This window comes from Larimichthys crocea, chromosome IV (genome assembly GCF_000972845.2).
Source record: "Larimichthys crocea isolate SSNF chromosome IV, L_crocea_2.0, whole genome shotgun sequence".
Taxonomy (NCBI): Eukaryota; Metazoa; Chordata; class Actinopteri; family Sciaenidae; genus Larimichthys; species Larimichthys crocea.
Window position 1 is genome coordinate 3,448,522 of NC_040014.1, and position 15,844 is coordinate 3,464,365.

Sequence of the window (15,844 nt, forward strand, 5' to 3'; positions counted from 1 at the left end):
ACGAGGCAGGAGGGTGGCAGGAGGGAGCCGGGCTCCCAGCGCTGTTGACAGTGGCGGACACAACAACGCATGGCCGCTCTCAGAGCAAATGAGCTGAATTGTTTCCCTTTTTTCAAAACTACAGTGCAGTGTCTGAAGAAGGTAAGACTCTTCTTTTTGATTTTCCTTTGCTCACTTCACTCACAGACTAAGTGGCTTCTAATTTCCCTAATGGCTCATTGTGATTATTTGTGATTATTTGTAATCAGGTGGAGAATGTTTTGATTGTTTGGGTTTTTTGTCTAATGAGCACATTGTGAGAATTGCTTTACCTTTCACCATCAGTTAGTTGGATAATGCAAATTCATGGTGAGTGTTTGTTTATTCCTTTCATATTTCAAAACATGCAGAAAGATCTCATATTTATAATGAACAGGCTCATTTAGATTTATATTCAAAACATCCTCCCTCAACAGGTAGGCCGCCTTAGTCTATAAATACAGATTAGGAATCGGAAATATGAATATTTTATGAATATAAAGAAAATGATGAATGGTTGTAGAAGAGGCTGCAGAAGCTTGTGGTTTGAAGCTCAGGGAAATTAAATAATTCTCTAGGCTTTATTTACCGTTTGGCAATAAACACTAACAGCACAGCCTCTTCAAATGCATGAAAGTCAAGTCAAGTCAGTTTTATTTATAAAGCCCAATATCACACATTTGCTTCACAATCTGTAGGGCATACGGCACCCTCCGTACCTAAAGGTAAGAAAGCTTATGATAAAACAGCAATTTGTCCTTTCTGTAGGTCACTGTGAAGCTATTATTCACGGTTGAAAAAACAATATGGTTTATGTCAGAGGTTCTGAATTATGAACTTAAAGTCAAGTCCGCCCCCCCCTCTCCTCCTCCCCCCTCCAGCAGTGCAGCCTTTTTAGAAATGGACTTCAAATGTACAGTAATTCATCATGATAGTGCACTGCTCCAGAGAGCTGACAGAAACTGTTACATTACAGTGTTTGTAGAAACAAACAACATATGAAGTCTACAGTGGCCCACATTGCCAGCCGAATGGATATTATGTTGAGGAGATTCATGTGTGTGCTTGAGAAAGATGTTGGATTCCATATATTTGATGTGACGTTTGCGACCAGAAGGAAACTTTCATTTTCAGCTCCAGGAATTTGAGTGGTGCAATTGTGGAGAAATATTTTAAATATTTAAGAATTGTTGTGAATTATGGCTTCAGCACTTTTGACAATGTTTGATGTTTCCAGCTTGTCAAATGTGAGGATTTGCTTCATTTCTCTGATTTTTATTGTTGTAAATTTGTTTTTGATGTGGATTTTAAACTGTATGTAGTAAAAAAAAAGAAACTTGGAAACTGACCATTTTTTATTCACTATTTTTGGCATTCATATTTCATCAAACAATAAATCGATACAGTACACAAGTAATAATGGCAGCCTAAGCCCTTGTGCACAAAAGATAGTAGGTGAGCAGGTTATAATAAACATCGACTATGATAATGAGGTTACAATAACAGCCAATATGATACAGTGTGATAGAACAGGACCTCCTGATCTGCTGCGTAGATGAAATGTTGGAAAGAAGACTTGATGTGCACATTACCCTTGTGGTAATACTGCTGTCCTATGCCTATAAAGCGCTGTTATGATTGAATGTGCCCATGGTCAGGCTACATTAAGCCATTTGATATGCTCTCTAAATATTGTCTGTCGTAAAACAAAATCCTAATTATGAGTCCAATCATAGATTTAATTGGCTGACTTGCTTCAGTTCTGTAAAGACCACTCAGACGGAGAAGGGAGGGGAAAGTTTCTTCAAGGGCAAAGCACCATCTTTCCATGAGATCCACTAATGCAATAAGATGAGCAATGCACCTTTGAATTTTAGATGTAAATGGGAGTGTAATGATGTTCGCTGTTAGCTTTTAATCAAATATCATCCTGCAGAGAATGAGGGATGTATGCAGTCTCGTTATTGGGATGAGCTGTTGGTCAGCTGAAAGAAAAATGCCTTTATGGAATATTTTCCAAATGAACTGAGCAAGCCACATTCTCAGAGGGCAGTGTTTTCAACTTGCTTGTTTTCTTGTGACCAACAGTCCAAAACCTCAAGGTATTGCATTTATGATGCTATAAACTAGAGAGAAGCAGCAAATTGTCACATTTGAGAAGCTGTAATGAGAAAAAAATATTTGGTATTTTTGATACTTGATAAATGACTGAAACGATCAATATTGAAGCTCCAAAAAGGTCAATATGTTAGACACTTGGACATTCTTTGTATTCCTCCTCTACCTTGTCAGTCAGTCACTTAAGTTTCATATCTGAAGAGATGCACAGTTGTATGTAAGAACGTGTCTTACCTGTTCTTGCATTCCCACTCCCTTTTGTCAAAACACGGGCAGCTTAACTACATTTCTATTTTGTTTGACAATCTTCCTTTCTTCACAGAAAGGGTGGGACAGGAGTCAATAACGGAGCAGACCGAAAAGGTTATCTAACACATTTCACACCTCTTTATCATTTTGTCACCACACTGTAATCACCATGCCACTTCCATACTAACACAGGCCCGAATTAAACGGGGGAAAGACATGAAGAGAGACATGTTCAGAGAGGAAGCTGTGTTTTTTAAGCCTCAGGGTGAGCACCAACACAGCACATGTAAACAAAATGTTTTAGACAAACAGCTTCAGAATTATGGCAAGCCAAAGGGGTCATAAATCGGGCTTTTCGAAACACATTTTGTAAGAATTCAACACGTGTTATAAGCTTATTTCACACGTCCGATTGTTATTTCACGCGTCTTATTCTTCACGTTTCGTTACTGCCGTGAAAAGTGCCGTTGTCCATAATGATAATGATCTCCTCCCACTGATTCGAGTCCAGAGCAGTCAAACACAGATTTCCCTGTGCACTGATCGGCCCTGATGAAGCCAAGTTTTCTCTTAAAAACACCTTATAGTGTTTATAGATATTGCTCATATCTGTCAACTTAACCAAGAATAAAGCCTTGTTCACTTCAGATGCTTGTTTGTTGTTATTTAAAAAAAAAAAGATTTAGACATCAACCACATTTATATGTTACTTGATACATAATATTCTATGAATGTGGTGGGTGAGTGGTGATGTTGCCTGCTTGCTATGTCTGCTGCTCTTTTTGCTTGGATTCGAACCCTGAGTGACCTCAGGTTTTTTCTTTTTTTTTTCTTGAAGAGGTTTCCCTAGCAATTCTTAATCTTTTCCCATTTTTATCAGCTTTGCTTTTTTTTCCTCTTAGTCCTTTATTAAAGAGCGACCTCGTTCACACGCAATTGTGTTGACTATAGGTGCAGCATGTGGTAGCCTTGGGACATCAGCTGTCAATTCATCACTCAACATGATATCTTCCTTCACTGTTGTTTTTTATTTCACTTTCCTTACCCTCCTGTCTATTAAGTTGACAGATATGAGCAAGCAGTACTATAAGGTGATTTTAACTTAGCTTCATCAGGGCAGATCAGTGCACAGGGAAATCTGTGTTCGACTGCTCTGGACTCAAATCAGTGGGAGGAGATCATTATCATTATGGACAACGGCGCTTTTCACGCCAGTAAAGAGACGTGAAGAATAACAATTGTACACATGAAATAACAATCGGACGCGTGAAATAAGCTTATAACACGCGTTGAATTCTTACAAAACGTGTTTTGAAAAGCCCGATTTATGACCCCCTTTGGCTTGCCATACAGAATATAAATGTATCACCTGTTCCAGAATTGCTGCTCATGTTGTCTAACTTCTTTTTGCCTTCAGCTATAGATTGCTCTGCTTTGAGATGTAAAGCACAGTGCTGCAGAGCTGCATAAGAGTAATAATACATTCTTGCATTTCCCTGGATAATAATGCTTGACCTTTCTGGAATTGTTTCCACTTCTTGTACCTCATCGTAAATCTTTTTTTTTTTTTTTACAGTAGCACAAGTCGTCAAACTCAGGTGGTCTCTCTTGCTTCTTTGCACAGGCACTTCACCACACAGAGAAATCTCATTACCACCAAAAATGTATTGTAAATATCACTGCGCTTAACTCTTCTGCTGAAACAGTCTGAGATATCAGTTCACCGCCTATTTCATTTCCACTGCCCCTGTGGCTACTGATCCCAGCATCAAGTTTTTATTGGGTGAATTCTGTTCCACCTCGTGGTGGGATGTGGAGTGATCAAATGTTTTGATTCTGCATGAACATGTGACAAGCGTGACTCCGCTCTCCAAAGGCTTTATCTGAGCTGCTTTTTGGTTCTTCCTTTTTCCTCACCAGGGTTTATCTCACTCACTGACATCCCAGTTCTCCAACACGTTCAGTGAGAGTGGTACTGAGTGGGACTATCAGTAGCCGAAGTCTTCGCCATAAGTCTTCAGTAATTTAGTGCCCTCCTCAAGGTTCAATTCCTGGCCTGTCATTCGGCGGTTGAGTTAGAGCTCAGCTCTAAGACCTTCAAGGAAGTCATCAGAGGCTCCGTCTGAATGTCTGCTCTTAAAAAAAAATAAAATCTCTGCTTTCATTAATCTTTGTATTCCCTGCATGGCTGCCTGGTTTTCTCATAATGCCACAGATGATTTTCTTTTTGCCCCAGGGATTATTATTGCTGCTGTGGTGTCCTTGTCTCTAACCCTGTTGTTTTTGATTATATTTTTTATCTTTTCTTTTTTTTTTTTCTTTTCTATTATAATCCTCGCCCCCCCCCCCCCCCTCGCTGCTGAAGAGCTCTACGCTTTCTCACAGTAGTTACAAATGGATGTTTTGTTATAATCGATCTGTCTGGTTAAATAAAGGTTAAACCAGAATCAGATATTAATAATAGGATGGTTAATGGTTGTCAGTTGTTTGCTTGCAGAGTCAAAACGACGAGTAGGCTGTAATGTTTTTTTGGATGAAAAGAAATTGTGAATGCCTCTTAGCTCACTGAAGCATAGCCTCTGTTTTCTCTAATGCATCTGTAATGAAGGGTGAATAATTTGCAAATAGAGAGGCTGTGTCCTCTAAAAAAGAGACTATTAAGTTGTATTTTTAGCTTTTAATCATGACTGAGGGCTGTTGAGCAATATTCTTTTTTCAGAAGTTTACCTTAATGTGTTATTTTATGTGTAATGTTTTGATTTGCTCGTACACTGCCAAAGAAAGGAACAGCATAAGGTAATAAGCCTGTTTTGGGTTTTCATAAAATGCTTGGATATGAATATGTTAGTAAATTATGTTTTATCTCTTTTCTTGTTTTAACAGGTTTACTGCAATAAAGCCTTTCAGGCTGGACGTGATATCCCAAATCCATCGGTGACTGCCACATCAAACATGAATATTTGTCGTTTCTATTAAGCTATTCTGGACTCAATGTGACAAACAGTGGTCAGTGTTTCTCTTTCTAAAGATGACATTCTGCCAAGGAACCCTGGCCAAGGCCACGTGATTGGTGGCACGTTGACAACAGCCACTGCATCTACAAATTAACTTAAAAGGCAGTTTATGCAGCAGGAAAAGCTTTTATCTTCTGCATTGGGAGCAGCAGAAAAAGGAAGAGTTACTAAATCTGTAGTAATTAAGGAACAGATGTCGCCTGAGTGTCATCAATCTGCAAGAACTTAATAACCCCCAACAGATTACAATGGTTCCTGCTGAGAACGTGACTGTTTACTCTGGAGCAGATCGCTGTCCCAACTGCAGCTCCCCTGCCTACCCGGAGGTGGACGTAACCAAGGTGGTGGTTTTGGGGATAGTGCTGGTGGTGTTTGCGGTGTTCGGGGTCCTTGGCAACATCCTTGTCATCCTGTCAGTGTTATTCCACCACCAGTGGCGCTCTGTGACGCACTATTTCATTGCCAACCTGGCTGCGGCAGACCTGCTGCTCAGCTCTGCTGTCCTGCCCTTCTCCGCCACCTCAGAGGCTCTCGGCAGATGGGTGTTTGGTCGGTCCTTCTGCAGTGTCTGGGCCGCCCTGGATGTCCTCTGCTGCACTGCCTCTATCCTCAGCCTGTGTGTCATCTCTATCGACCGCTATCTGGCGGTCAGCTATCCTCTGCGCTACCCTGCCATTGCTACAGGGAGACGAGGCCTGGCTGCGGTGGCTGCTCTCTGGGGACTTTCAGCAGCTATATCTGTGGGCCCTCTGTTTGGATGGAAGGAGCCCGACCCAGAAGATGAAACAGAGTGCCGAATTACGGAGGAGCCCGGCTACGCTTTGTTCTCAGCACTGGGATCTTTCTATATACCTCTGGCCATCATCCTGGCTATGTACTGCCGTGTTTATACTGTTGCAAGGAGAGAGACAAAAACTCTTAGTGAGGGAAGTAAGGGAGATGGAGTTGAGACAGAGGGGGTGATGCTGAGGATTCACAGAGGTAATGCTGCTCAAAAGGTGAAGCAGGAGGATGAAAACGAAGTTACCGCGAGGCATAAACACGCCACTTTTTCTCTGCCGAGTCTTTTGAAGTTCTCAAGAGAAAAGAAGGCAGCCAAGACTCTTGGCATTGTTGTCGGGTGCTTTATTCTGTGCTGGCTGCCTTTTTTCCTGGTTTTGCCCATTGGTAGGTACCCCCCATCCACTTCTGTTTTTATCTTGACATAACCCCAGTTTGTGCCTTTTCACGTATTATTAGTATATTCACATCACAAAGCTGAGGGTCTGTTTCTCTGAAAGACAAATCCCTAGAAATCTGAAAACATCCCTTACAGCTCTTTTTAATATAATTTTAGGATCCTCAAAGACTGTCTGGATCCAAAATTATTCTGTCTGCAGGACACAAGGTTTTTAATGTGTTTCCTGACTTGTGACTCTTTTCTTAAACCTGCAGCACCAATGCTTTTTGGACGCTTGTGGACTGCTGAAAAAAGTTTTTAAGTTTCTTAGAGGTAAATGTAGTACAATGTCTTCATTGTGAAACAACTAGCATTGCTGAGTGCAGGACTGTGACACTGAAGTCCAGGGGTCAAGTCCAGACTCAGGCCTCTTCTAAGGTTTAGGCAACAAAGGAACAAAAGATCAGAATTTCATAAAGAAAAATAACCTTTTCTGTGTTGAAACAGACCATGATCTTTTCTAACCTTTGACCAAGTGCTGCCAATGCCAAAGCATAACCAGAAAAAGGTTTTAATGATGCTGGTGATAGTTGATAATGGATAACAAGTACATTTGCGGTTAACATTTTACTGATTTCCTTGTTCAACAAAACAAGCTTACTGATATGTCATACAAAATTCATCAAGGGGGAATCCTGGAACCCATTAGCCATCATCTGAAAATGATAAGCTGCCATCTACCATCTTTGTGTAGTTCAAGAGCTGCACTTTTGGAAGCTATAAAATCTCTTATGCAATAGTATTAAGTGTTGTTGAACAATTTTCTGTGTTTTTAAAAGGCTTCACACAGATATATCTTTCTGAATAACGTGAATGCAACGACAGTGAGCTAATAAAAGACACAAAATGGTGCAAAACATTTTGGAAAATTATGAAAAGGAGAACTTTAAAATGACTAATCTGCTTTACAGTTTCAGGAAATAATGTAGTCTCTAAATCCAAAAGGGATTTAAATTATTCAGAAATTAATTGAGGTCATAATGAGAGAAATAATTGTTTCTTTGATATGTCTAGAGGGCTGCTTTATTCTGAAAAACATATAAGATGTTAATTAAAACTTTAGCAGAGGCTAAACTGAACAGAAATGAACTGACTGTGTGTTATTGCTGCTGCTGTAGTCAAACATTCCTGGAGATACAAGCTCCAGTTAACAATATCAGGAGCTCGGGAAAAGGTAAATGTCCAGTAAGCCAGATAGTCTCGACTTTATCTTTAATAAATTATACCTACATTTTGTCACACTCAAGAAGCAGATAACAGTGATGTTATCATAGATGTAGGAGTGAACAGAAACCAAGCGTTGTGAGGCCTAATCTCAAATCTTAATTGGGTCTGAAATAACTCGTATGGCTTGACTGAGATAAGTGAATGTCACTGTGGACCAGTGTGTATTTAAAGGTAGTGGTCTGTCAGCAGTTACCTCCCAGGTCACAGATGGTGAGATTATTGCTGAAATGTGTATTTGGTTACACAGACTGTAATCTTATTGAAGGAGGGAACAGTTTATTATACAGGATGGAGGAGACGTGGATGAAACACATCATCTGGACAAATAATACGTGTTATTCTTTCATTTTCCAGTGTGTACATTCATAACTAGGCCCAATGTGTAATCCAAATGTAAACAAGAGGTTTGCTTTATTGAAAACTGTGAGCTGGTTCGTTAATTAGATTGTAAGGTCTTTTAATACAGGGATTAACATGATACAAAAAATAAATCTAAGTCGTTTTAGTTTAACCATACCAACTCAAGGTCTACTTTTTTCATAGCTGGAACATTTATCCAATAGACTGTTGACATGCAAAAAGCACAGGTGTAAATTAAAGATGGCTTAATTCCATTTTGCTGCTTTGGTTTCACGCCAGCTCACTGTCACACTGCCATAGTTTACTGACACAGTTGAATAGAGCAAAGCTATAGTTAATGTTATTAGTAACACATGTTTTTGCAAAACGTTGGCTGTGAAAAAGGCCTAATTATTAATTATGCGTTACGCAGAAGCCTCTTGAATGTAACGATTTTCCGCTTTGCACTATTTAATGTGATTGTAAATTGAATATTTTGGAGTTTCTTTGTTGTAGAGCCTGACTGGCATTCAGTTTTTTAAACTGATTTTAGAGTGTAAAAATTCACAGATTACTGACATGGTGAATGCTTGAGCTGGAATGAAAATAGACTTTTCTGTGTGGACTGTGCACCTTTTTGCACTGCACTATGCCAAAGTACTCAGGAGGCTGCTTTCTTAAACCTTACCCTTTAGCCTGTGATGTTACTCACTGCTCTGACAAATTATAGCTGACTCGCTAGTAGTGACAATATGACTCCACCTCTGTGTGCTCAGCTGTGATGCACTGCAATCTGCTACATGTGCTGCAGACAATGCTGAGTATTGTAGTGATAGTGATGGCCCACCAAATCCATCATGTCCTGCCTAGTGCTGAACTGAGTTTGATAAGTTTGTCATATTCAAAATGCAAATGTTATTTTTGGTTTTCTTTTACGTTTGTAATGTGTCTCTCCAGAAAATGGCAGTTTATTTTAGTAATTGTCATTTTTTGCTTGTTGATGTGTTCATTTTTAATTATGTTTCTTGACACCAGGTATATTCAGCTGATAGGACTGAAGTTCCCCAGTGTTAAAAGACAGAGTTGCCATTGCTAAGAACTGCTTCTTCTCTCAAACTGCTACAGTATCATTAATTGCAGTGGATTCTACTGGATAAACTTTGTAGTGACACTAATATATTACTACTACTTATACAGATATAGATTCAATTACATAGAAGTTACATAGAATGTAAGCGGCCACAAAGCACAAACATAGCTGGAGACTGGAGAGTATAGCTTAAAAAGGCTTATTGAACAAAGCCAGAGGGGTGAACAGTGCAGGGGAAGGTGGATGCCAGGTGGTGAGGAGAATCTAGCAGTGCAGGGCTGGTGGCGGCTGATTTCTAGAGACAGGAGTGATAATGAGATAGGACTAGACATGGCAGGCAGGAATCCTGAGGCACAGAGAGGGTTAGCAAAAAAAAAATCCAAAAAACTGGAGCAGAGACAAAGAGTACTAAATTTGGCTGTAGCATTGTTACCGCAAGGGAGGCTGAATGATCCGGCAGAGTCTGAGGTTAAACTGGGGTCATATACTGCACTGGTGATTGGATGATGAGAAGTGAAGATGATCAGGCAGGTGAGAGGGTATCAGAGGTCACGCCCGGCAACACACAAACACAAACACACACAAACACACACACACACACACACACACACACACACACACACACACACACACAAGACGGACAGAAACACAAAGGAAACAAGGGGAAAATATTAGAGTGGTCTCTTACACGTCAATAAATTGAGTGTGGAATACCATAATATATAAATGTAAGTTGTACATATTGTTTTATATTATATTTTGGAGGTTAAATGTTGGCACAAATGCTCTGCATGGTTGCAAGAAGAAAAGCAGTAAAATGTTGTGTCTGTCATTTCCAACAGCTGTACTTGAGACGACACTACCCTGCCGAAATGATTGCAGTACGCAGGAAGTACAGTGTACTAAACAGAAGTATACGAATTAAGACGGATGCTTAATTTAGCATGTTAGCATGATAATATCTGGCAAATTATTAACAGCCCATCCCATAGATGTTAACATGTTTTACTCAATTAGTGAAAACACCTACCAATGGCTTTGGTTGTGGTGAAAGGTCAGGAGATCACCAAATTATTAGGATTCATCCTCTGGGCCCTGGGGATATTTGTACCAAATTTCATGGTTATCTATATGACAACCAAAAATGTCAACCTCATGGGATCACCAAAATAAGTATGACCATCCAACTGACGGACAGACCAACACTGACATCCATAAAGTCATACCACTATGCTCAAGATAAACCTAGATCTAACAGCAAGCCTCCTGTGGCTTTGCTCTATAGCTACAGCTATTGTGATACACAAGCTGTTTAGCCCTGAGCTATTTGTATAATGTGACTTGATGGCATGTTTTGCTCCATGAACACATCAAGACCTTCTTCCCTCACCAGCACCCTGTGCTTTGAAAAAAATTCAATTACAAGCAGCCAAGTAGACCAAATAAAACACCACACTGGAGCAGAATGGGTTTCAACTATGAGATGAAATGGAATGAACCAAACTATTGCTCCCTGCTATGAAAGCTATTATAGATAACAAGCGTGAGGCTTAATGGGCTGTAATGCTAGGAGGCATCCTCAGTCACCCTGTAGCCTCCCAAGGCAGCCATCAGAGAATAGTTCTGCATTTCAATTGAGACAGACCTTCACAGCTCAGAGCACAGTGCTCATTCAAACTCTGAGCAAATGATGTGTTTGAAAAACCTCTGAATCTTTTACTTTGCATTTTTCCCGTGCACTTGGAAAGCCTGTTTTGTGCTCAAAAGCACTTGGAGCCCATCTTCCCTTCAGCACAGTACAATATGTTTGCCAGCTCATAAAATGAAGGGACTGCTGCTCATCAATGGCATCATGTTTGAACCCACTGTGAAGGATTGCTGTGATTAAAAAAAAAAAAGAAATGCAACAACCATTAAAGCATTAAAGCCTTGAGTCTGGTATTGCGGACGTTACCATCTTGGTTTTGCAGAGTCAGAAATGACCATATTTGGATAAGACTGTGGGGCTTCTGTCAGCTGATTTTTCCAGGAAAACTTGGCAACCTGCCTGCTCACACTATTTGATGTATTACAGTTAAGCGGCACACTAAAATATGTTTCACAAATGCTTTATCACCTATTTTACTCATAATGGCATCATAATTTACATAATGAACATCATGTTGTACGGGAGAAGACTTGAAAGTAGCGACTGAGACGATAAACTCATGAGCAAACTGTTTCCTGAGGTAATAAATAATAAAGTGAGAAGTAGGGTCATTTTTACATCTAACTTGATGCAATCGGACCTAGAGCTGCCCCCTGATGGCCATCGGAAAGAATGCAGACACTTTGGCTTTGGCTTGACTTCACAAACTGGGAATCTCTGTCCACTATTTATACTGTTTTATAATGTTTTTCTCATACAAATCAGTCTGGAATTGAAAAACCTTTATTTTCTTTATTTTTCTGCTTTATAGTTCTAACTGGTACTTGAAGTATTAGTCTGTTTCCAATCAAATTTAGATTTGTCTCTTTGTGTGTTTTTTAGGATCTATCTTCCCATCCTGTAAGCCTCCTGAAACCATCTTTAAGATAACCTTCTGGCTGGGTTACCTCAACAGCTGCATTAACCCCATTATCTACCCATGCTTCAACCGGGAGTTCAAGAAAGCCTTCCAAAATGTGCTCCGTGGTCGCTGCCTAAGAACCGGGATGCAGACTGCCAAATCACAAGGACACATGAACACCCACCCCTCCAGTCTAGGCCCTACATCTAATACCTCTGTTGTCTCAGCTCAAAGCTGTGTCAATCTTTCCTCGTGGTGTTGCTGCAGGGCACTTTCAACCTCTTCCTCATCTGTCGGTGGTCCAGATCAGGCTCAAAGTGCACAGATCCAGAGTAAGAGTCTGCTGAAGGCTTGGTGTTTCTCTGCAAGTCAAACGCCGGTACCACAGAACCCCTCCAGTCAGGAATCAACTAAAGTCTTGCGCCTTTCTCTTGGCATTACAGGAGAGGCTGTTTGATTGGCATGTTGAGATAATGGAGGAACTTCCGAACATCCGATCTTGTACTTCAGTTTTGCCTCGGGGGACACACTTACGTACAAGTTTCTATGTATATGTATGCTCCTCAAATACATCAGAGGAAGGAAAAGACAATAGTCACTTGACTCCAGAACAGGCTGAGGATAACACTGTTGCCTTAAGGCTTCATGCCCAGTGTGTCAAAGAAAATATGACTTGTGTTTGAATGAATAACATCCAGCTGTTCTTGGACAGAGTATTGCATGTGCACGCAGAAGACTGAGGAGTAACAACACACAGCAAAAGACTAGGAAAATCTACAAACCTCTTTATTAATTATTTTAAAATTAAATAATGTGACACACAAACCATGTTTGAAGTATGAATACTAAGATAGTGTTGGTACCCATCAGTGCTTGGTGAGGAATAAAAGGTATGATAGCATCTTACTGTAATGACATTTTAAAAGAACTCTTGAGACATGAATTCTTTCATCATTAGCAGTTTTTTCTGCAGATTGCACAAAACCCTGTAAGGACAAGATACTTATAAAGATAATAGATACATAAGATCTCATTAATCCCAGAATAATTAGCATTCACTGACAGCTCAGAACAAGCTGAGTGTATTATATGTGACTTGATGGAGAAAGAGAAATATCATTTGTTATTTAGGTATGGTTAAATACCATAAAAACCTTACAGTACAGTACGGTTTCAAACAAAAGCCCTTCATTCAACCCCAGCAGAGCTTTTAATGTTCAGTTTCTGTTGTTGCTGAGGCTGTGTGGGTGTGTTGAATCCGCTTTTAATGTTTGATATCAAAGCTTCTGGCATTGTTAAATAAATAAAAAGGTGTCAGATGTAGTGTCTCTCAGTATTTGGTGACTATGTATGACTGCTAGTTTTCTGCCGGTACAGTTCTCCAGAGACATGTTTTCCCCATGCAAACACAAGGAAATTACAGATTTTTCTGGTTGTTCTGTTGCAACTGATGCATGAGTAATTCAAGCAGTGCCTGGCTGACATCTTTGTTCATCCGTCTCTGTGTTGTTTTTTTAAAGCTGCAGTGTTGATTTTTGTCTTGTAGGAAGCAAAAGAACTCCAAATAAAGCTGACAGACGCACAACTTATGAAGCTGTTGTGGCTAGCATCCTTGACAACATTACAATCCCAGTTGAGTCTTGTTTGTGTGAATGTGAGTCCAACATTCATCCTCCTTTTATAGTTGGATCTCCACAGATTCTTAAAGTAAATATCTGGCTCTTGAGCTGTTAGATTTTCAGCTTTCTTCATGTTCTGTCTGCCATTTGGTGGTCAGAACAGTCAATGAGTTTACCAACTCATTTAATCTCTATCAACAGATATCTGCATACAAATGCAGAATCTATAGGCCAAGAAGTTTTTTGAAGAGTTCAAGTTTCCATTTATAGTCCAAGTAATCTGACCAATCTAGAGCTTTTTTAAAGTTATTTGCCGATATCTGTTCAAAGAGATTAGATTAAATGTGTCTTTGTCGTCATACTCGCCTCTGCGCCTCTCAAGTTGCTATCAGATTGTAAAGGAAGTCTCAGCCCAGATATCTGTTTTCCAGGTAAAACAATGATAGTTGTCAGAGGCGATAGGTTTCAAGACTGCACTCAATGAAATCATTGTCAATTCAGAAACGGTTGATTAATGGAGCTTTAAATATGACTTTTCTTTAGTAGACAACTTGGAAATGAGTTCTAAAATCGTTTTCTTATTAAGGACATTATTGTAGGGTTGTTGGTATTCATTTCACAAACCATTGCCCTTGTCCACAGGAGGTGGACAAAATAAAATTGTGACATTATGAAATGGCAATTAACTTTAAATAAATTAAATCAGTGGAGCAGCAGAAGTTACAACAATATATTACTGTAACTTTTAACAAAACAACACACAAGTAGACTCTCTCTAACACTGGAGCCTCAGTTAATTAAAATCCAGACAGATGACCAGACAGAACGAAAACTGAAAGCTTTCCAAAAGGTAACCTTTGCAGGCGATTGTGTTGGATTGCGTTGTACTTTCTTTGTGAGAGTCTATGTGACAACCTGTCCTCTGTGAAGTGATTTTATTAATTATCAAAACAAAGCACATTCATCATCGAAAATTGTGATCCATTGTCAAGATAATTTGAATGTTTCAATAAAAAAGGCATGTCATGAACATTCACTAATAGCTTTAATAAACATGTTTAAGGTGTCTTCAGGCTCCCAAAGCACACGATCCTGATGTTGTTTTTCTTTGCTGCGTTTGAATTAAAGACATTTTTCTACCCTGCAGATAACTTAACAGTGATGAATACCTGAGAATTCTTATCTAAGAAAAGCAGGATGTTGACAGACTTTCTAGAAGACAAATGATCTGTCATTTTACAGTCGCCTTAGGTTAGGAAATAGGATGCCTTCATTCTGCATTGCTGTACTTTACCACTAACATTACGTGACTGTTCAGGAGGATAATGTCTCTGCGGAAACTCTTTAAGCTCCCACACTTTACAATAATGCTGTCTGAGACAACTAATGAATATGCAGCTCTTGTTTTCTGAAACTATGCAGCCAAAAACTCAATGTTACACTGCATTAGGCAACAAGTTGCCATTACATAGGCATAAAAAAAAGGTATATACCGTACATACAGGTATAGTCTCTATCTATCAGCAGATAGAATAGTAGATAGAATAACATTTCATGCAAACATTTGTATTACATTTGCATATTTTCCTTGGGAAATATCATTTTAATCTCCAGTGACTGTTTCTTGTGAATGTCAAAACAACATGCACAATCAAAAAACCCTCCTATTTTGCTCGAATTCACATCTTTACACAGCAGACGCTGCCTTGTATTGGCTTCCAGAGAGAAAAGAAAAACAAAAACCCTTAAAACTAATGATTCATAACACAATATCAGTGCTGGAGGGACCCTAGCAGAGGCAGAATCATCAAACCACTCTGTGCTTTGCTTTCTGTGTGGGCACAACCGTGCTCAAGTGAATTTGTGTCCAACCGTGTGCGTACACCTGTATGTGTTTGAGGGCAGTTTGTGATATTTTTGTTTTTGTCTGTGTGAATAGCAGTCAAGTGTTGATGTTCCTCCTCAGTACAGATAATATTTATGGAAATGAATTCATTAGATTCCTTTTAAGCATGCAGCTCTCATTTTACAAAAAAACCCCACCAAAAAACAGTGCAGGATTCAAACAGTGTTGCAGCAGCTGTCATAAGAAGGCAAACATTGTTGTGATAAATGGATCCGCGTTACAACTACTGGAAAGAAAAGTGTGTGCTGTTTAACTTAATCAGTTGACTTAGCAGAGTGATGCTTCATTACAGATGATTAATACGGATGCTGAGCAGCAGAGTAAAGCAAATGACAAGAATTGTAACTGCACCAGGATGTCAAAGAGGCCTCATTATTTGCGATGATGGGAAATGTAGTTCAAGCTGTGTGTCAAACCAGAAGACTTGCCTGGAATTTCCTCTGAGAGTCCTCTTCTGGCAACAATAGTTTGTACAGTAAGATTATGTGGGAAAGCT

The 15,844-nt window shown here is 39.6% G+C and overlaps 1 protein-coding gene across 3 annotated transcripts; it reads left to right on the top strand.

Moving 5' to 3' along the window:
• Positions 1-13,398, top strand: adra1ab (adrenoceptor alpha 1Ab). 3 transcript variants are annotated; one of them, XM_027278564.1, is made up of 6 exons: positions 1-141; positions 2,459-2,499; positions 2,578-2,650; positions 4,306-5,181; positions 5,269-6,566; positions 11,805-13,398. In XM_027278564.1, exons 5-6 carry the CDS (start codon positions 5,648-5,650, stop codon positions 12,278-12,280), a joined length of 1,395 nt encoding a protein of 464 aa, XP_027134365.1. In that variant the 5' UTR covers positions 1-141; positions 2,459-2,499; positions 2,578-2,650; positions 4,306-5,181; positions 5,269-5,647; the 3' UTR covers positions 12,281-13,398. The 3 variants fall into 3 exon arrangements, with proteins under 3 accessions (XP_027134365.1, XP_027134366.1, XP_027134364.1); XM_027278565.1 differs by lacking the exons at positions 2,578-2,650; positions 4,306-5,181; XM_027278563.1 differs by lacking the exons at positions 2,459-2,499; positions 2,578-2,650; positions 4,306-5,181.
• The last annotated feature ends 2,446 nt before the right edge of the window (positions 13,399-15,844 follow it).